The 21,706-nt window shown below is 41.9% G+C and overlaps 1 protein-coding gene across 2 annotated transcripts; it reads left to right on the top strand.

The window, feature by feature from the left end:
• Window positions 1-653: 653 nt before the first annotated feature.
• lrrc20 (leucine rich repeat containing 20) lies at window positions 654-21,045 on the top strand. 2 transcript variants are annotated; one of them, XM_072667207.1, is made up of 5 exons: window positions 654-781; window positions 2,899-2,988; window positions 6,682-6,831; window positions 10,392-10,559; window positions 17,463-21,045. In XM_072667207.1, exons 2-5 carry the CDS (start codon window positions 2,919-2,921, stop codon window positions 17,576-17,578), a joined length of 504 nt encoding a protein of 167 aa, XP_072523308.1. In that variant the 5' UTR covers window positions 654-781; window positions 2,899-2,918; the 3' UTR covers window positions 17,579-21,045. The 2 variants fall into 2 exon arrangements, with proteins under 2 accessions (XP_072523308.1, XP_072523309.1); XM_072667208.1 differs by lacking the exon at window positions 654-781 and adding an exon at window positions 1,105-1,158.
• Window positions 21,046-21,706: the final 661 nt, after the last annotated feature.

Genomic DNA, 21,706 nt, shown 5'->3' on the forward strand with positions numbered 1-21,706 from the left:
AGATAAACAATTTTTTATTTGTGTTTATTAATATTTTTACAAATCAGGTTATTATTTACACTATGTTTATAAATATATTTCTATACATTTTATACCTTAGTTATATATTAATGCACGTTCATATATTTAAAATGTGATTTTTCGCAGTGCTAATTACCACCACTAATGATAAAGCTGCAGCTATAATTACTAGTAGTATACGAATAATTAATATTAATATTATTTAATAGCTTGATTACTTTTCAAACCAGCATAAATGTGACTTGTTAATGTGTAAACAATCAACCAAACGAATAATACTAATAATAATAAAAAAAAGAAACTTAAAAAAAATGATTAAAAACCGAAACCTGTTTCTCAAAACCGAAACTAAATCAGAAAAGAAAATCAACCATAGCTCCGCCCCTTTCTTTTGATCATTGATCAATATTTCATGTTTTGGTTGTTTTGTTTTTTTTAATGATTAATAACAGATCATCAATCAGTGGCCATTAGCTCGTGATATATGGCGCGTTAAAACAATACAAAGTATTGAAACCAGTTTTATTGATAATAAAAAGAAAATATATAAAATCATGAAGGGGGGGGGGGGCGATACTAGCCCCGCCCTGATCCGGGTTCTGCGTGCCTGTCGTACGGACCGCGTGTGCGCTCATAGGAGAGGCTAGACCAGAGCTCAGAGAGATACTACAACGCGAAACAGGGCTGTAACAGAGAAATTACACCGAATTACGGTGTTTTATTCGGGAGACAGGCGGTGAGAGATCTGTTTAGTTTGCATGTAAGTTTGCAGGCCGCTGTGTTGTTCCCTTAAGCCGCTGTTTGCTGCTGAAGTTGGCTTCCCGTTCAGAATTTCCGTTCCACCTTAAATGGTGCAGTAGTTACATTCAGGCGCCTCAGGCGCCTGAATGTAACTACTGCACCATTTAAGGTGGAACGGAAATTCTGAACGAGAAACCACCCTAAACGTCTTTTTCCTCAACTATAAGTATTAATGCATGGGTTTAAACTTACAAATAATTGCTAATAACGTGGAAAAACACTAATCTACGCTTTTAAATCCCGTACAGCCCCTTAAAAACACAGCTGCAGTTTTTCTAATTATAGCTGGCTGCCTTGGTTGGACTGGCAGCATCTGAGTAGATCAGCTGTCATCAGGTACCAAACTGACATTTACACCACCAACCCCAAGCAGGGTTTAACCTTTCTGTTATTTATTTATTTATTTATTTATTTATCATAAATTTTATTTTTTTTAACCCTATTTAGTTGAACCCAGTTTTGTTGCCAGCATGGTATTTTAATGCCAAGTACCGTCTGATGCCAGTCTGATCTTTTATATAACAGCCTGTGTTTATATAGGCGATTGAAACCCCCTAAGACGTTCCTCACTGCTGCTGGCTGGGAATAATGTCCGGCAATGGCGCCTAGAGGGCGCTCTGAGCGCTGTGGTGAAAACCAAGGATCAGCCGTAACAATCACTGCCCCTAACAATGATCGGCCACTTTTGCATATTTTGCCAATCGCTTGGGTGAAGTGATCATTCTTACAAAAAAAAAAAACAAAAACAAAAAACATCGCTAATGACGGTGTAATCTTGCGTATCTAGGGCGGAAATGCGCAAAAGTGGGCGAAATAGCGGACGGCTGTTGTTAGTAGACCCTAACAACGTCCGTCCCCTATATCGCCCAATTTTACGCATTTCCACCCTAGATACGCAAGATTACGGTGTTGTTCGCGATGTTTTGATATTGTGTTCAGCTGTGATTTTTTTCAGGAATAAAATTTAAATGCCTCTCTAAGGTGGGAGCTTACGTTTTTTACATTTCAGATTGGCAAAAAGAGGAAATGCGAAATACGTAAAAGTGGTCGAAATAGGGGACGGCCGTTGTTAGGGGACTAACTGGTTCGCGTATTAGTAGCTATCAGTGTTATTGCGATGTAATTACTGCGGTCACAGTTCTTTAGCATTGTTACGGTGGTTTTCTCAGCTTTTCAGAGGTTTTCATGTTCCCAAGAAATGCTCCTCACTGCTGCGGCCTGGGAATAATGTCCGATAATGACGCCTAGAGGGCGCCAGAGAACACTGTGGTAAAAACAAAGGATCAGGACTGGATTGGTTTGAAAAATAGCCGATGTCCGTTCCGTTAAAACATGCCTGGATCAGCCCGATTCCGATCTTCTGGATCGGATCAGGATGTCTTTAGTTAAGTAGACCCTAACGACGACCGTCCCCTTTATCGCCCATTTTTACGCATTTCTGCCCTAGGTGTGGGATGTGAATTTAGCATTATGATGTCATAGTGGTTACCATGGCCACTGCGGTTCAGCATTGTGATAATGGTTTTAGTTTTCAAGATGTCATAATAGTTACTGTTTTGTAGCGCTGTGACATGTTTTCAGCGTCATGATGTCACTGAGGTTAATATGGTTACCGTTTCTAGCACTGTGACAACACTGTTTTAGTATTCTGATGTTGCTATGGTAACTATTTTGTCATAGTATGATGTGGTTATGGCATCATGACGTCACAGAGGTTACTATGCTTAGCGTTTGTAGCATTGTTGCAGAAGTTTTAGTATTCTGATGTTGCTATGGTAACTAATTTGTCATATTATGATGTGATTATGGTATCATGACATCACAGAGGTTACTATGGTTAGCATTTGTTGCACTGCGACAAAGGTTTTAGTGTTCTGATGTCACTGTGGAGACTTATAGCGGTCACTATGGTCACTGTTTTAAGCATTGTGACAGTAGTTTTAGCATTTTAATATCAGTCGTAAGTGTGCATGTATACAGCTGTATGCAAAAGTTTGGACACCTCTGTTCGAAAGGAGTGTGTGTCTGTAAGAGAGCTGCTACTGCCCTGAAGCCAGTCCCTCTCTCTCTCCCCAGATCCAGCAGGCAGGGGCAGGATGGCGGAAGCAGTGGCGAATGTGGCCAGAAGGATAAATGCAACAGCGGAGGAGGGCAAAGACACATTAGGTCAGACCTATAGTGATCATACTTTCCATCTCATATTCAGCTCCAATAACATTATTATCCAGTATGAAGTTCTAATAGTATTAATATCCAGTATGAAGCTCTAATAACATTAATATCCAGTATGAAGCTCTAATAACATTAATATTCAGTATGAAGCTCTAATAACATTAATATCCAGTATGAAGTTCTAATAGCATTAATATCCAGTATGAAGCTCTAATAACATTAATATCCAGTATGAAGCTCTAATAACATTAATATCCAGTATGAAGTTCTAATAACATTAATATCCAGTATGAAGCTCTAATAGCATTAATATCCAGTATGAAGCTCTAATAACATTAATATCCAGTATGAAGCTCTAATAACATTAATATCCAGTATGAAGCTCCAATATCATTAATATCCAGTATGAAGCTCCAATATCATTAATATCCAGTATGAAGTTCTAATAACATTAATATCCAGTATGAAGCTCTAATAACATTAATATCCAGTATGAAGTTCTAATAACATTAATATCCTGTATGAAGTTCTAATATCATTAATATCCTGTATGAAGTTCTAATATCATTAATATCCAGTATGAAGTTCTAATAACATTAATATCCAGTATGAAGCTCTAATAACATTAATATCCAGTATGAAGTTCTAATAACATTAATATCCTGTATGAAGTTCTAATATCATTAATATCCTGTATGAAGCTCTGATAACATTAATATCCAGTATGAAGTTCTAATAACATTAATATCCTGTATGAAGTTCTAATATCATTAATATCCTGTATGAAGTTCTAATATCATTAATATCCTGTATGAAGTTCTAATATCATTAATATCCAGTATGAATCTCTAATAACATTAATATCCAGTATGAAGTTCTAATAACATTAATATCCAGTATGAAGCTCTAATAACATTAATATCCAGTATGAAGTTCTAATAACATTAATATCCTGTATGAAGTTCTAATATCATTAATATCCAGTATGAAGCTCTAATAGCATTAATATCCAGTATGAAGCTCTAATAACATTAATATCCAGTATGAAGCTCTAATAACATTAATATCCAGTATGAAGCTCTAATAACATTAATATCCAGTATGAAGCTCCAATATCATTAATATCCAGTATGAAGTTCTAATAACATTAATATCCAGTATGAAGCTCTAATAACATTAATGTCCAGTATGAAGCTCTAATAACATTAATGTCCAGTATGAAGCTCTAATAACATTAATATCCAGTATGAAGCTCTAATAACATTAATATCCTGTATGAAGCTCTAATAACATTATTATCCAGTATGAAGCTCTAATAACATTAATATTCAGTATGAAGTTCTAATAGCATTAATATCCAGTATGAAGCTCTAATAACATTAATATCCAGTATGAAGCTCTAATAACATTAATATCCAGTATGAAGCTCTAATAACATTAATATTCAGTATGAAGTTCTAATAGCATTAATATCCAGTATGAAGTTCTAATAACATTAATATCCAGTATGAAGCTCTAATAGCATTAATATCCAGCATGAAGCTCTAACAACATTAATATTCAGTATGAAGCTCTAATAACATTAATATCCTGTATGAAGTATTAACAGCATTAACACTGACTGCTCTGTTTAACAGAGGGCGCTGTTGCGCTGGAGAAAGCTCAGGGTTTCTGCTGCTGATTTGGTCCACATGCTAATGTCTGCCTTTAAAGGTCAGCGTGGGGGAAACAGGCCTGCAGAGTTTAATCAGTCTCATTGAGGAGCCAGACGCAGATCAAGTGCCTCTAAATCATGCTTTAATTGATTTGCGTCTGCGGGGTCGTTAGTCATGATTGGTCACGCATGATTGTGTTGTTGAGGGGAAGGAGACGCGGGTAAAACACAAAACAGCAATTACAGGAATTAAAATCCGCCACAGCGGCTGAACACCGACGTCAGGTGAGTTTGATGAACTAAAGTATGGGAGAAAAAAGAGGAGGGTAAATTACCCCCCGTCCGCCCACTCGTCCGGTGTCCGGTCTACTGATGATGAACTGCCCTGACCCAAACCTCTAATCAGCCTCGTCCGAGCTGAGGGCGAGGGTCTGAAAACAGAAGGTCACAGAGGGTGACCCCTGACCGATAAGAACTACATAAAGCTGAGAGAGGGGTGGATTAGCAGCTGTTTTAATAGCTCTTTTTATTATATACACAGACCAGCCAGAACATTAGTACCACCCTTTTGTGCTGCTACAGCAGTTCTGATAATTCAAGGCGTGGACTCCACACCACCTCTGAAGGTGTCCATTGGTCTCTGGCACCAAGACTAACGTTCTCAACATAAGTCCTGTAAGCAGTGAGGTGGTGGGGCCTCCATGAGCATCATTGTATCTCCAATACATGTGAAGCCAGTACCCACTTCCTTTCCAGCGCTGGGCAGCAGACACCCTTCATCCAACTCCACCACACTAGCTAATAGATGCCAGCCAACATAGCTTGTAGAGTGATGAGGGGAGAGAGCGCCATCTACCCCAGGGCAGAGCATGGCCAATTGTGTTTTCTATATATAAATAAAACAACAACAACAATAATAATGATAATAATAAAATTTATATATATATATATATTTTAATATATATTAATATATATGTAAGATCATTTAGGTCTCTAATCAGTGTTTAAATCCATTTCCAACTTCATTTGTCAACTAATTTTAGATCTAGCCTTATTTTTTAGTAGGGATGCACCAATCCGGCTTTTTCAATTCCGATATCGATACATAAACTTTGCATATCGATCAATACCCGATATCAGTCTGATACCATTGCTGAATTAATTAACTGTATAGCTCACCATGTGGGAGAGACTTAAGGCATCAGGATTGAATTCAGCATTACTTTACATAATATAACAAATTAACACACAGATATAAATGCACTAAATTGCCATTTGTCATTTGTTTATTTATTTATTTATTTATTTATTTGCATTTAGTCTCACACCAACAAATTAAAGTGAAAAGGTCTGTTTCATGGATGACCCAGCTAATTTTGTCAGTATCGATCCTAACATCGGATCGGTGCATCTCAAATTTTGAGTGTTTTAGACATTATAAACTGTTCCTTAGAAAGAGACGTTTTAAAAAGGTAAAGGTGGGAGTATCAGTCACTGTACAGCCAAATGTATCCTCTGCATTTGACCCATCTGTGGTAGTGAACACACACACACACACACACACTCACTAGTGAATTAGGGGCAGTGAGCACACACACACACAGAGTGGTGGGCAGCCAACTCCAGCACCTGGTGAGCAGAGAGGGTGAAGGTCCTTGCTCAAGGGCCCAACAGTGGCAGCTTGTCGAGCTCGGGAATCGAACCCACAACCCTGTCATGAACACCCCGGAGCTCTAACCCAGTGGTTTAACTGTATCTGTAGACTAATATCAAACCAACCAGCTTTTAATTCAATTAAAAATACCAGAAAAAGCTCGCAGATATAGGCGCAGTGTTTGATGCAGTACGTCATGACATTCTCATCAACCAGCTCGAACCACAGCGTACAGAAATGCAGAGCAGAAAGCACCCTGTTAGTCTGATCATCGCTTTATAAGGGATTTGACTTGTTTCATGGTGTTCCACAGGGGTCCGTGTTAGACCCGCTTCGATTAGGCGACTTAATTAAACGGACTCTCTCTCTGTGTTTGTAGACCTGTCGGACTGCAAGCTCATTAGCTTCCCGGATGGAGTCTTCAAAGTGCTTCGCAGCTGCACGGACAAGATCCACAAAATCACACTGGCGAACAACGAAGTGAAGGCCCTAACCAACAAGTTCTTCACCACCTTCACCCAGTTGCGAGGTAACGCACTCACACATCGGCACTGTCGCGTCTCTGCTTTACACAGCGTACAGCGGCCGACAGAGCTGGGCATGCAGTCTCAGTACTAACCGACACGCTAACAGCTTTTTCCCCCAGAGCTGTAGCGCTCCTAAACCACAGTGGACACCTCCAACTATAATCTATAACCCTAATCTATAACTCTAATATATAAACCTAATTTATAACTAATCTATAACTCTAATCTATAACTCTAATCTATAACACTAATCTATAACCCTAATATATAAACCTAATCTATAAACCTAATCTATAAACCTAATTTATAACTAATCTATAAACCTAATCTATAACCCTAATCTATAACCCTAATCTATAAACCTAATATATAAACCTAATTTATAACTAATCTATAACTCTAATCTATAACACTAATCTATAACACTAATCTATAACCCTAATCTATAAACCTAATATATAAACCTAATTTATAACTAATCTATAACTCTAATCTATAAACCTAATATATAAACCTAATTTATAACTAATCTATAACTCTAATCTATAACACTAATCTATAACTCTAATCTATAACCCTAATCTATAACGTCGCCATGACTACAACACTGATACAGCCCATAATTTATCTCCTATTCAAACCCACCAGTGCAGCTACACGAGTCTTCTGAGTTTTATATGGAATGATGATGATGATGATGATGATGATGATGATGATGAAGGTAAAATAGTGAAGAATAGAGAATCTCCACTAATGCAGTTTTCTTTAGGGACTACTTTCTGTAGCCGCACTACACCCTGCAGCATGTATCCCTCCACCATTTTAATGATCTGGTTCTAAAAGCAGGTTCTAGAGCCGAGCTCTTCTCAGAACTCTGGTAGAACAGTGTCTTCAGCGTCAGGCAGCGTCTTCATCACCATTAGGTGAAGAACTTTCTGTGAGGAGCTTCCACTAGAACCTCCACTGTAGAACTCCAGATCTGACTGGGGGAGGTTATCTAGAACCTCCACTGTAGAACTCCAGATCTGACTGGGGGAGGTTATCTAGAACCTCCACTGTAGAACTCCAGATCTGACTGGGGGAGGTTATCTAGAACCAAGCGTCTAAAATAGTGGAGAATCTCAACTAATACAGTTTTCTTTAGGGACTATGTTTTGTGCCACACTACACACTAAATGCAGCATGTATCCTTCCAGCTTTATTTGAGCTTCTGAAAAGAGCGGCGACGTTAGCAGTTAGCAGCCAGCAACCAAAACACAAGCTAAAGTTAGCTCTAATGCTAACTCTGCATTCCACCTTAAATAGGGCCGCAGAAACAGGGTGTACATTTCAGCAGCAGAGCCGAACAGCTGTAGGATTTAAAGTGGAACGGAAAGTTCGGGGAGGTGAAAACTTTAGCTTAGCGTTAGCTCAGAACCTCTCTCACAAATCTCTTCCACAAAATGTTGCTTTATTTTCTGCTGTTTTTCTCCACACTGCCAAAAAAAACACAGAGTTTGATTGTATTCATGCAGCGACAGAGATGTTACACTCCATTTTCTCCATTTAGGAAGATCTAACGTTCCTCCATCCCGTCTTTCCTCCTGAATTCTGCCTGATTAGAACCCAGACTATGGTGGAAATGCTCTAATGTTCTACCAGTGAGAGAACCAGGCTCCGTTCTCTGGTTCTAAACCAGCTCTGAGCGGCGCATTCAGACCCGAGGAGGAGGCTAATGCTAATGCTAATGCTAATGCACACACGCTAAGTGATCAGACTGCAGAGCTGTAGCTAAAGGAGCTGAGAGCTGAAAGGTCAGGTGGGTCAGTCCGACTGGACTGTAAGATATTAAACACTATTAGAATTCCATTAGAATTTAGTCTGATTTTAGAACCTGGTGCTAAAAATACAGTGAATTTACTGCAGTTTACTGTTGCGGATTAGCATTAGCTTAGCGACATTACGGGGTTGTATTATTTATAGTGTAGTAAAGTATATCGTCCGACAGTCAGCATTAGGAGACTTGGATCAGGGGGTGAAAAAACTGGAAAAAAAAACGTGTCCCAAATTTCCGTGATGAATAGACCAATAGAAACGCTCCAAAATGACGTGGAGAGTTCAGAAGGTTGTTTCCGTCGCTATTGTGGAGGGGTTTTTACGTGACCCTGGTCAAGTCAAGTCAGATTTATTTGTAGAGCTTTTTACAACTGTTGTCGTCACAAAGCAGCTTTACATAATAAGTAATTAGTAAAAGACAGAGACAAAAAATAAATAACGTAAGAAGATATGATGGATCAAAGACCCCCAGTGAGCCCCAACGCCGACAGTGGCAAGGAGAACCTCCCTCAGAGCTGGAGGAAGAAACCTTGGGAGGAACCAAGACTCACAAGAGGGACCTGACCCGTCCTCCTCTGATCAGAACTATTTATAAATCAGAATATATTCATATATTAGAACTATTCATGATCATAATATAATAATCATAGTGTAGATAGTGAATAGTGGTGATATTAATAGTGGTAGATAGAGTCCAAAGGGGGTGATACTCATTTCCTCTAATGAGGGGTGGGGGGTCTCTCCCAGTTCACAGAAACAGGCACACACAGCTCCCTGTTCATGGAGGTAAACAAACAACTGATGAATATGAATTATTAAATAGGTTTGTTATTTTTCAGGGACCATTTAAACTGTGTTTCTAATGATTGCTAAATTAAATCCACTGCAGCTCGCCCATCTCTACCGCTTCCCTCCAGACTGTAACCACAGGCAATCTCGTCACTACAGCTTCATTTTTTATTACAGCTTCATCTCAAGATTCATGTTTGGCCTTTTTCTGATGGTAGCTGCTGTACTTTGACCAAATCAGCTGTGGTGAGATCTACCTGCTACCCTGATGAGATTTAAGGATCGTTGGGGACTTCTTCTTTACTCATCTTGAGGTTCTGTTCTGCTGTTGGGCTGATCTTGCTAGGACGTCCTGACCTGGCCATGCTGGTCAGCTGTTCCTCTTGTAGATGATTTAGTGGACGGTGGAACAGTGTCTGATCTCTAACTGATCTGAGATCCTCTAAAACCCCTTCCCAGACTCCTCTACATCATCTCCACCCTTCTTTCTGAAGGCCTCAGAGAGCTCTGTGGATCTGACCATGATGGTGATCTTCTTCACCACCCCTCACTTCAACCATCAATCAAGATCAGACCAGACTAAACGTCTGAGGTTTAAATCAGACTCCAGACTCCTCCAGAATAATCCTCTCCAACCATGTTCTGATCATCTGCAGCTGATGTTCTGCTCCAGAGTCTGATTCTACACATTTGATGGAGTAATAAACGTTGGGGGAGGGGGTGGGGTGAATTTCTCCTCTTACATTTCTTTTAATTCTATTTTAGAAATGATGATTAAAAACGTTTCTTCAGGTGAGTGAGTTTAGTTAGATCTCCTGCATCTCTCGGTGCTGATCACATGAAGATCAGACCTCCAGATGTTTCAATAGGTTCCAATAGACAGTATTTAGTGTTCAGATGTTCAGTTTATTGACCTCTGACCATTGAATATGACCTTTGTTTCTGTGTCTGTGAGCAGAACTGGACCTGCAGGGGAACGTTCTCACAAAGCTCCCGGATGCGGTCGGAGACATGGAGCATCTGGTCACCATCAACCTGTCCAACAACAGGTTCAGCGAGTTCCCCGAGCGCCTGACAGCCGTCCGCACTCTGGAGCACATCAACTTGGAGAGCAACCAGATCTCAGGTACGAGTTCAGAGCAGCTCAGTGAGATAAAACCCTGTTAAAGGACACTATATGGACAAAAGTATTGGGACACCTATACTTCACATCTCCAGAAGCTTTTCTGACACCCCATTCTAGCCCCATAGGCATTATTAATATGGAGCTGGTCCCCCTTTGCTCTAAGCTCTACCAGCAGAAGCAGGTCTGGAGCTCTGCTGCAGTTACTGAGTCAGTTGGAGGCTTTTCTGCACTCTGCTCTGAGCTCAGCACTCGGCCCTGACCCCGCTCTGTAACTTTACGTGGTCTGACAGACACTCGGTGGCTGAGCTGCTCTCTGTGAGCTGTTCCTCCTAAACTCTTCCACTGTTCAATAATAACACCACTCACAGCTGATGGAGGAAGATCTAGGAGGGAGGAGATTTCACCAGCTGACTTGTTGTTGTTGGTGCAGCGGTGTCTCCTATTACATACAGAACCACGCTGGAGTTCAGTGAGCTCTTCAGAACCTCCCGTTCTTTCACTGATGCGTGGAAGAAAGGCCGACTGCAGGGCCAGGGGCTAGGGGCTGTCCAATTATTTATGGACACCCCTTTTAATGAACACATTCAGCTACTTAAAGTTGCACCAATTCTTGACACACATGCAAATGCAAATGCACACACACACACACATCTTGTTCAGTCCTTGAAGAGAAGTACTGCCAATAGAATAGAACTCTATTGGGCAAGAGGGGTATAATAAAGCCCCCCAGCATTGAGGAGCTGTGGAGCAGTGGAAGAACTGTGTTCTCTGGAATGATGGTGGTGGAGCTCCATCCAGTACTTTTGAATGTAATGAGTTGGGAATGATGAGGTGGGGTGGTGATCATGATCCAACATCCTGGCCTCACTAACGCTGTTGTTACTAATTGCAATCAAATCCTCACAGCAATGCTCCTTCTCCAAAATCTAGTAGAAAGTCTTCTTCTCTGGACAGTAGAGACAGTTACTCCAACAGAAGCAGTATCTACTCTTTTTAACGCCCTTAATTTCAGAAGAAACAACGAACAAGCAAGTGTCCCAATACTTTTGTCCATTTACAGTGTAGCTTTGCTCTATTTGACAGCAAACTTTCCCTTTGATTTATCAGTTAATGAGCTTTTGGGGATGTAGGAAGTCTTCTTGAATGTGCTACACATCAGCAAACCTGGAGAAAACAAGTAAACATGGCGAGGAAAGAAAGTTTACGAGGACGCTGGGGAGCACAGGGGGTCTGAGCTTACGACTCTGGAGGGGGTAAATGGGCATGGGGGTGGACGGCTGTGATAAGCACACACACACACACACACACCAGCTTTGCAATGGGATGTTTAGATGGGAAAGCTCTGTAGGAGATGGATGGAAGCTTTATTAGCTTTAGTAGATTTCAGACTTCGATCGCATTAGGTTGTGAGGTCTGCATGTGATAACGAAGCGAGAAACGCGCGTGTGTGTGTGTGTGTGTGTGTGTGTGTGTGTGTGTGTGTGTGTGTGTGTGTTTGTGTGTGTTTGTCCAGGTTGTAAATTAGATTTCCACCAATTCCCAAGATTTCAGATTACTGACTGATTCTTTACAGTGGTGGTGAATGGAAGCAGGCGTCTGTCGCCATGACAACAACACAGATGTAGCCACTATTTCTTTTCCTATTCAAACCCACCAGTGCAGCTACACGAGTCTTCTGAGTTTTATATGGAATGATGATGATGAAGATGATGATGAAGGTAAAATAGTGAAGAATAGAGAATCTCCACTAATGCAGTTCTCTTTAGGGACTACTTTCTGTAGCCGCACTACACCCTGCAGCATGTATCCCTCCACCATTTTAATGATCTGGTTCTAAAAGCAGGTTCTAGAGCCGAGCTCTTCTCAGAACTCTGGTAGAACAGTGTCTCAGGCATCAGGCAGCGTCTTCATCACCATTAGGTGAAGAACTTTCTGTGAGGAGCTTTTATTAGAGCTTTAGACGTCTGCTTCCCTTCACCTCCACTGTAGAACTCCAGCTCTGACTGGGGGAGGTTATCTAGTACCGAGAAATTCCCTTTAGTTATGTAAAAATCCTTCCTCTCGCTCCAGGAACGTTCTTTCCCCCACTTCTTTTTAAATTTATCACAATACTAACAGTCAAAAGTTAGTGGAAGTGCAGGGTAGGGGTTTCTAATAAAGTGGCCAGCGAGGGCAAGCACCAGGTAGGGGTTTCTAATAAAGTGGCCAGTGAGTGGAAGTACAGGGTAGGGGTTTCTAATAAAGTGGCCAGTGAGCGGAAGCACAAGGTGGGGTTTCTAATAAAGTGGCCAGTGAGCGGAAGCACAAGGTGGGGTTTCTAATAAAGTGGCCAGTGAGTGGAAACACAAAGTAGGTGTTTCTAATAAAGTGGCCAGTGAGTGGAAGTACAGGGTAGGGGTTTCTAATAAAGTGGCCAGTGAGTGGAAACACAAAGTAGGGGTTTCTAATAAAGTGTCCAGTGAGTGGAAGCACAAGGTGGGGTTTCTAATAAAGTGGCCAGTGAGCGGAAGCACAAGGTGGGGTTTCTAATAAAGTGGCCAGTGAGCGGAAGCACAAGGTGGGGTTTCTAATAAAGGGGCCAGTGAGCGGAAGCACAAGGTGGGGTTTCTAATAAAGTGGCCAGTGAGCGGAAGCACAAGGTGGGGTTTCTAATAAAGTGGCCAGTGAGCGGAAGCACAAGGTAGGTGTTTATAATAAAGTGGCCAGTGAGCGGAAGCACAAGGTAGGTGTTTCTAATAAAGGGGCCAGTGAGCGGAAGCACAAGGTGGGGTTTCTAATAAAGGGGCCAGTGAGCGGAAGCACAAGGTGGGGTTTCTAATAAAGGGGCCAGTGAGCGGACGCACAAGGTGGGGTTTCTAATAAAGTGGCCAGTGAGCGGACCACAAGGTGGGGTTTCTAATAAAGTGGCCCTTCACTTCAACTGTAGAACTGCAGAACTCCAATTCCCTTTAGTTAGTAAGGGTGCTGGAGTCGTCATCGGGAAACTGTACTCCGAGACTCTGTAGGGCCTTTCGCCACGCCCAAATGCTGACCCATTTTTCACAACAACAAGACCCTCACTGCACTGCACCACCCGGGGTCTAAAACATTTTTCTGTTTTTGAAATCGCATATCATTAAAATAGTGGAGGGATATATGCAGAGAGGTGCGACAAAACAAATAGTCCCTAAAGAAAACCGTATAGTTCAGATTCTCCACTACTTTACCATCATCATCATCATCATCATCATTAATCATCACCCTGAACCTCTTCTCCATCTATAAATCTCATCACACACCCCACAGTCATTCATAGCCCCATCAGCCCTGTGCAGCCTGGTGGCTGACTTGCTTCACGGCTGCAGCCCGGCTCATATAATGTGTTATAACTCAGCAGGGAGCATGCTGGGATTGAGAGGGGGGGTGTTTTCCCACTTTTGCTCTGGTTTTAGCTCTTCAGCTCAGAAACACACAGCCGATAGGTGTGCAGCTACAGCCTGCAGTGGCAGTCTGATGTTTAGACCCAGCTGACAGACTCATTATATGTCATAATCATCTTAATAATGTTTGCCCGCATCAGATTAAGACCCCTGACTCTGACCTACAAAGCCAAGACTGGACCAGCCTGCCCCTCCGTACTTGATGGCGATGGTCAAAAGCCTGATCTGCACCAAGAGCCCTTCCAGCTTCAAGTACGGCTCGGCTCGACCCGCCATCCTTTAAGATCCACGGAAGACGAGCGTCCAGACTTTTTACTGTCCTGCACCGAAGTGGTGGAACGAACTTCCCCTGGGTGTCCGAACAGCAGAGTCCAACGCTCGCTGTCCTCAAACCCAGACTAAAGACCCTCCTCTTCTGAGAGTACTCAGGCGAAGAGAAGAGTATTATTCTAGTCTATTTAAACTAGCTGAGGTTCTTCTTGAGTAAACAGTGAAGCACTTTTGTAAGTCGCTCTGGAGAAGAGCTTCTGCTAAATGCCTTAAATGTAAATGTAAATATAAATGTTTGTAAACCTGAGATTTAAACAGTGGTAGTAACTTCAGGCTCCTGCAGATGGCGCTGCACAGGGCTGATGGGGCTATGAATAACTGGGGTGTGTGATGAGTTTTATAGATGGAGAAGAGGTGGTGCAGTGTAATGATTGATGATGAATAAATAAAATAAAGCAGGAGAAGTTTGGAAGACATTTTGGATTTGCCAGGGCAAAGTCTGGAGTCTGGAGGGTCTAAAAAGAGCAGTTCCCGCAAAAAGAAGCCCCCCGTCACCATGGAGCTGAAGCAGGTTTTTAAGGAGGAATGGGCCATAATTACTCACCAGTTGCTGGTTACTGCTCAAGTACCAGTTACAGAGCAAAGGGTCTCACTTTTTCCTACAACGATATGTTTAATGTTGGATCATTTTGCCTAATAAATAAATAGAAACTTTCATTTTTTATTAATTATTTTAATTAATGAATTAATTACTTAATTAATTTTTGCATATTTTGTTAAACTGGGTTATTCTTACCTGGTTTTAGGGATCAGATGAGGATCCGATCGCATTTCTGGTCAAATCTATGCAGAAATACAGACAACTGTAAAGCTTTCACAACCTTAGCAGCACTGTGTGAGTGTGTAAGAGTGTGTGAGTGTGTAAGAGTGTGTGTATGTGTGTGTGTGTGTGTGTGTGTGTGTGTGTGTGTGTGTGTGTGTGTGTATGTTTGTGTAAACCTGAAGCCTTTTAGAGGCTGCGCGTCACTCAGCCTTGTTCATAAAGCATGACTCACAGTCTGCTACAACAGGACGTGATTTTGAGCTCCTGCAGAGAACGGTTTGCCTCTTCAGATTAATCATCATGGACCGCCGATGACCAACTCTGCAATTACACTTTTAGCCTAGAGCTGGGCGATACGGACCAAAAAATATATCACGATATTTTAAGATATTATTTACGATATTTATTTATATTTATCGCAGTATTTCATCACATAGACAAAATGCACCTGCTGACAATTACTCTCCCATACTGAGTACCGTGCTTTTTACTCTAAATGCCTCCCTCTATTGAATTAAATAAGACTGATTACACTCTTTGTAATGAAGCGTGTGGATAATTCATACGATATTTATGATACACTAATAAAAGCATATTGTGCAGCACGATAACGAAATGTATCACCATACTAACAGTCAAAAGTTAGTGGAAGCACAAGGTAGGGGTTTCTAATAAAGTGGCCAGCGAGTGGAAGCACAAGGTAGGGGTTTCTAATAAAGTGGCCAGTGAGTGGAAGTACAAGATAGGGGTTTCTAATAAAGTGGCCAGTGAGTGGAAGTACAAGATAGGGGTTTCTAATAAAGTGGCCAGTGAGTGGAAGTAAAGGGTAGGGGTTTCTAATAAAGTGGCCAGTGAGTGGAAGTAAAGGGTAGGGGTTTCTAATAAAGTGGCCAGTGAGTGGAAGCACAAGGTAGGGGTTTCTAATAAAGTGGCCAGTGAGTGGAAGTAAAGGGTAGGGGTTTCTAATAAAGTGGCCAGTGAGTGGAAGCACAAGGTAGGGGTTTCTAATAAAGTGGCCAGTGAGTGGAAGTAAAGGGTAGGGGTTTCTAATAAAGTGGCCAGTGAGTGGAAGCACAAGGTAGGAGTTTCTAATAAAGTGGCCAGTGAGTGGAAGCACAAGGTAGGGGTTTCTAATAAAGTGGCCAGTGAGTGGAAGTAAAGGGTAGGGGTTTCTAATAAAGTGGCCAGTGAGTGGAAGCACAAGGTAGGGGTTTCTAATAAAGTGGCCATCCGGGTACCCAGCTCTCATGCACCGGCTAGTAGCGCCTGTGCCAGCCAGCATCACGCTGTGGGAAGAGCCAGGAGCATCCAGCTACCTGAGGCTCAGATCCACCTGTTCAGAGGATGAAGCCTCAGATCTGAGAGCACAGAGTCGAGGGAACGGGTCTTAGGAGAGGCTCAGGCTCAGTTAGTAGACTGGCTCATCCAGGTTTACTAGCTTTCCCTTTCACTTGAACTTAGCATGTCGCTAAACTCACAACTACGGTGGGCTTTGTTGTTTTTCCCACCTGTTTTCAGAGCGTGACTTTACTGAACAGTGAGCTCCCTCATGTTTCAGTACCTGGATTCCAGAATTGCAGCAAATCCATTCGTTTCTCTGCTCTTCTGTAGAAGGAAGCTCTGAATTCCTGCTGGATCTGTTTGTACAGCCAATCGCACGACAGCTCTCAGTGGGCATGGCCACAGTGCATCTGTCACTGCGAGGTCACCTGCAAAATGGTGCACAGGTGGTTACCGTGGTTATAGCGGACTGTTCTTGTGTTGCTAGGCAGTTTCTGTAATCCCAGGTGGTTGCTAGGTGTTGCTTGGTGGTTGCCTGTTGGCATCAGAAGGAAAGTGTGTAGTGGGTTCACAGCAGTTTCAGCACATTTGCACCATCAGTGCTGTACACTGTTATGACACCACCGCCCCCTACTGGATAGACTGAACTGCAGTAATGAACACACTTAACTATGGTTTATTAAAAATGTGGGATTTTTGTAGGAGTATTTATTTATTTATTTATTTATTTATTTATTATTATTATTATTATTATTATTATTTGTATTAATGACTATTTGGATCCTGTGAAATGCCCCTGAGGTTAGACCTAGACTCTGACCTCTGAAGACCAATAGACATGCATTATTTACCTCTGTCTGCCTGATTCTCTCTCTCTCTCTCTCTCTCTCCCTCCCTCTCTCTCTCTCTCTCTCTCTCTCTGTCTGCCCCTCTCTCTCTCTCTCTCTCTCTCTCTCTCTCTCTCTCTCTCTCTCTCTCTCTGTCTGCCTGTCTCTCTCTCTCTCTCTCTCTCTGTCTGCCTGTCTCTCTCTCTCTCTCTCTCTCTCTCTCTCTGTCTGCCTGTCTCTCTCTCTCTCTCTCTCTCTCTCTCTCTCTCTCTCTCTCTCTCAGAGGTGCCACTGGAGCGTCTGTGTGAGATGCCAGCTTTGCGCAGTGTGGATCTGAGGAGCAACCCCACCTCCCTGTCGTCCAGTCAGAGTCCACAGAACTTCACTATACTCACTTAGAACACACACACACACACACACACACACACACACACACACACACTCGCACAAAATCCCCACTCATACACACATTTGCCACTTTATTAGAAACACCTACCTTATATCTCTGATAGAGCCGCACTCCATCAGCCTCCTCGATCGTCACTGGTCGGTTTCTGAGCACAGGGCCGCTGCGGTCAGCACAGCAGGGACACTGACAGGGTAGCGTTTGTGATGCTGGGACGGGTTCATCAGACACAGAGGTGTTGCTGCTAGGTTGAGAGTGTGTTCACTACCTGGGCTACAGCAGTTTCTAATAAAGTGGCCAGTGAGTGGAAGCTCCAGGTAGGGGTTTCTAATAAAGTGGCCAGTGAGTGGAAGCACAAAGTAGGGGTTTCTAATAAAGTGGCAACTCGGAGCTCATTTTTGAAACACACTGAAACATACCCATACCCACACACTTCAGACTGACCGCACACGTGTAGAACTGCCCACAGACTGTGTGTGTCTCCCTTTATCACACACACACACACACACACAATTACTACAGTTGTTCATTTGGCTGCAGTTTACACACTCAACCAGTCACCCAGTTCTCCAGTTCACTTAGAGGTAGAAATCAAATCCAACACCATACAAGAATATTGCGGTCATGCAAAACCTTGTATCTCCATTTTTGCTGTTTTCCACTTTTCTCCATAATGTGAATCAGGCAGTCGTTCTTTATACCATTTCAGAGTTCTATGATGAACGGACCAATAGAAACGCTCCAAAATGACTTGGAATCAAATCTTTTTACATTGACTTCCATTGAAAGTTCTGAAGGTTTTTTCCATCTCCTGTAAAACCGGTGTTTTAGAGATTTCTGAAGGTTTTTGTTTAACAGCGACGACACATGAGCCCTAAAGAGCCACGGATTTGCATATTTTACTCATCCCTTCATATATTTTTCCATCATTAGGTAACAATAATAGTTATCTGAAGATCTAGAAGTATTTATATTATTATCACCACGTTAAAAACATCACTTTCTTCAGAAAACCAAACTTTTGCCATTTTATCATCGTTCATTGAGAAAAGAGGGGGTGTTTTTGAGATGTGAGGCTATAGTTTGAACCTAAACTCTTCAAAATAAAGGTTCTTCAAATGGTTCTTTAACAGTGCCATAGAAGAACCACTTTTAGTCCCATAAAGAAGCACGTTTGTATTGGAGATATTGGAGATATTGGTGTGAGAGACCCTTTTAAGGCTCTGAAGAACCTTCACGTCATGTAGAAAGGTTGTTTACCAGCTTCTGCACACTTGCACATCTCTTAGACCTGTACGAGTAGCCCAACTGCGAACCACACGGAGGGCTTAAGCATGGGCCCCTAAACGGGACCCATGTGAGATTAGGGTGGGCTGTAATGATGTAACCTATGTGCAAACCCACCTGGAGCCCATGCCCACCTGGAACCCACCTGGAACCCACCTGGCCCACGTTCCACCCCTGGAAGCTCCACATGAGCATGTTGGCTGGGTAGTAGAGCTCTGCAATATGACAATATTTTAGCGTATCGTGATAAATCTTGGCACATGAAATGCTTTTATTAGTGCATCGTGAATATCGTCCGTGCTTGATGAACTCTGATCAATTGATTACACTGATCAATTGATTACACTGATCAATTGAGTAAAAATCACGGTGCTCAGTATAGGAGAGTAATTGGATAGCAGTTTTTGTCTATGTGACAAAATATTGCGATAAATATCGTAAAAATGTCTTTAAATATTGTGATATTACATTTTTCCATATCGCCCAGCTCTACTAGGTAGTTCTTCATGGAACCAAAAGCGGTTCTTCTATGGTTAAAGAACCATTTAAAGCACCCTTAATTTTATTTTAAGAGTGTATGGATACCCTGACCCACCTAGGGCCATGACCCTGACTACGGTTTATCCCATTGCGGTGGTCCGTATCACATCTTTTACCCCTGTTAGAACAAAACCAACCCCCGAAATCTGGAGAAAACGTCTAGAACATAACTAGAACATGCAAATCCATGGCCCAAGGCTTGGAAAAATGGCTATTTTTTAATATGCACACACACACACACACTGTAGACAGGGAGAAAGTCCTACCTGTCCGCTAGCAGGCCACTGGAACCGTAGGCCGCCAACGCTGCTGCTGCTGTTGCTGCTGTTTTGATGGCAGATGAGCCGAGTAAGCCGTTTCTCAAAGGCGCGAATGCAGCCGCACTGACTTCTTTAGCAGAGGGGTAACGAGTGTGACGTGTGTTGATTGGTCGAATGGGATGTGTTAGATCCGAAACCTGCAGGATAGTCCAGGAAGAGGGTCCGAGGCCCACCATGGATGTAGATGTTCTGATGACATATATTGGCTGATGGATTACATTTGGACGCTATGAGGCTAATTTAGTTAACAAATAATGGAAATTTACATCAATCGGCCATAACATTAGTACCACCTACCTAATAGTGTGCAGGTCCACCAGATCAACAGATCTGACCATTCCAGGCTTGACCTTCACAACAGCTCTGAGGGTGTCCTGTGGGATCTGGCACCACGACTAAAATTAGTCCTGTACGTTTGTAAGGTTGGGCCTCCATGAGCATCTATGAACAACGCTGTCCTCCCTGTGGCAGATTAGGGTTCGATTCCCTTCCTGGACAACACCACTGCTCACCGCTCAACAACATTGAGTGCCATTGTCCTTGGGCAAGACTCCTAACTCTAGATTCTCCTGCCATGAGCTCTGGATAGGACTGGATTCCTGATCTGCCACAGGGAGGTCAATGCTGTTATCCACTACACCAGCCGCTACAGTTAGCTTAGCTGAAACCGTATGGTGTTTCTGTATTCTCACACCTTCCTGTCTGTAAACTTGGGCTAAACGTTCCATCCCAGGTCTCCTGCCCCCTTTTATAGAGGGCAGACTTGCTAAGGTCGAGGTTTTCATTACTGGTTAGCCTCATTAGCCTCGTAGCTCCAGAGCGAACTTAGCCCATCGCCTACATCTAGAGTTCAGGTTGTGAGAACTGGAGAAGTGTTGTGGAACTGTCCTCTTATCATACTATTACTTTAAAGGACTGAGTAACCGCTGCTGGGTGAATATTCAATGATGTAAACACTGAATGGACAAAAGTATTGGGACACCTCATTTATCTGGGATTTAAAAAGAAAAAGAAAAAAGAGTGGATCCTGCTTTTGTTGGAGTGACTGTCTACTAGAGTTTTTAGAGGAGCATTGCTGTGAGGATTTGATTGCATGTGTAGTGACAGTAGCGTTAGTGGGGTCAGGATTTTGGATAATAATGACCATCACTGCACCTGATCCCTAAACAATTTGCATATCTGTGTCAGCAATGCATTCATTAGAAGGGATGTCCACAGACTTTTGGACGTATAGTGTATAAGTAGGAATATTTGACAGATGAGTTCAAGAGACTCTCTCTCTCTCTCTTCCCGACTGGTGCTGCTGTTTGTCCAGTGCACTGGACGGTCACTCCTGTGCCTCTGTGAGACTTAAGATTTTAATTTGTAATTAAATATTTATGAAACTGTTTCTGTGGACTATGTTTTCATTTCTGACTGATATCTCGCTGTGGTGCTGGTTCTGCAGGCTGGATCTGGAGCTGTTTATGCAGGACTACGATTGGTCCTGGACAACAGCTGTGTGGGAGAATTAGGACCAATTACCACCCAGCTCAATCAGAACAACCAGCCTTTATACTACTGTGGAAAGGGAAGGCCTGTTGATTTGAATAGCGCCTTATTAAACATAGCGACAAATTAAAGTGCTTTACATAAACATATATTTTAAAGAGCATTAAAACTATAAAGTATATAAAATAAAATAAACAAATATTTTAAAAATAAAAAAAATCAAACTTTTATAAAACATTATAAAATCATTTAAACTGTATTTTAAAAGTTTTAAAACATAATAAATAAATACAATTGTTGATAAAGCTTAGGATAACATGGCTATGTTCAGACTGCCAAATTCAATTTCTGGCAAAAATGAACAAGCCTACAATAATATTTACATAAAAGCACTAAAAAGTATTTTAAAGAGCATTAAACTATTAAAATAAATATTTAAAAACATAATTATTAAAAAAATGTAATCATTAACCTTAAAAATAT

The sequence above is a fragment of the Salminus brasiliensis genome, chromosome 22 (genome assembly GCF_030463535.1).
Source record: "Salminus brasiliensis chromosome 22, fSalBra1.hap2, whole genome shotgun sequence".
NCBI classification, from domain to species: Eukaryota; Metazoa; Chordata; class Actinopteri; order Characiformes; family Bryconidae; genus Salminus; species Salminus brasiliensis.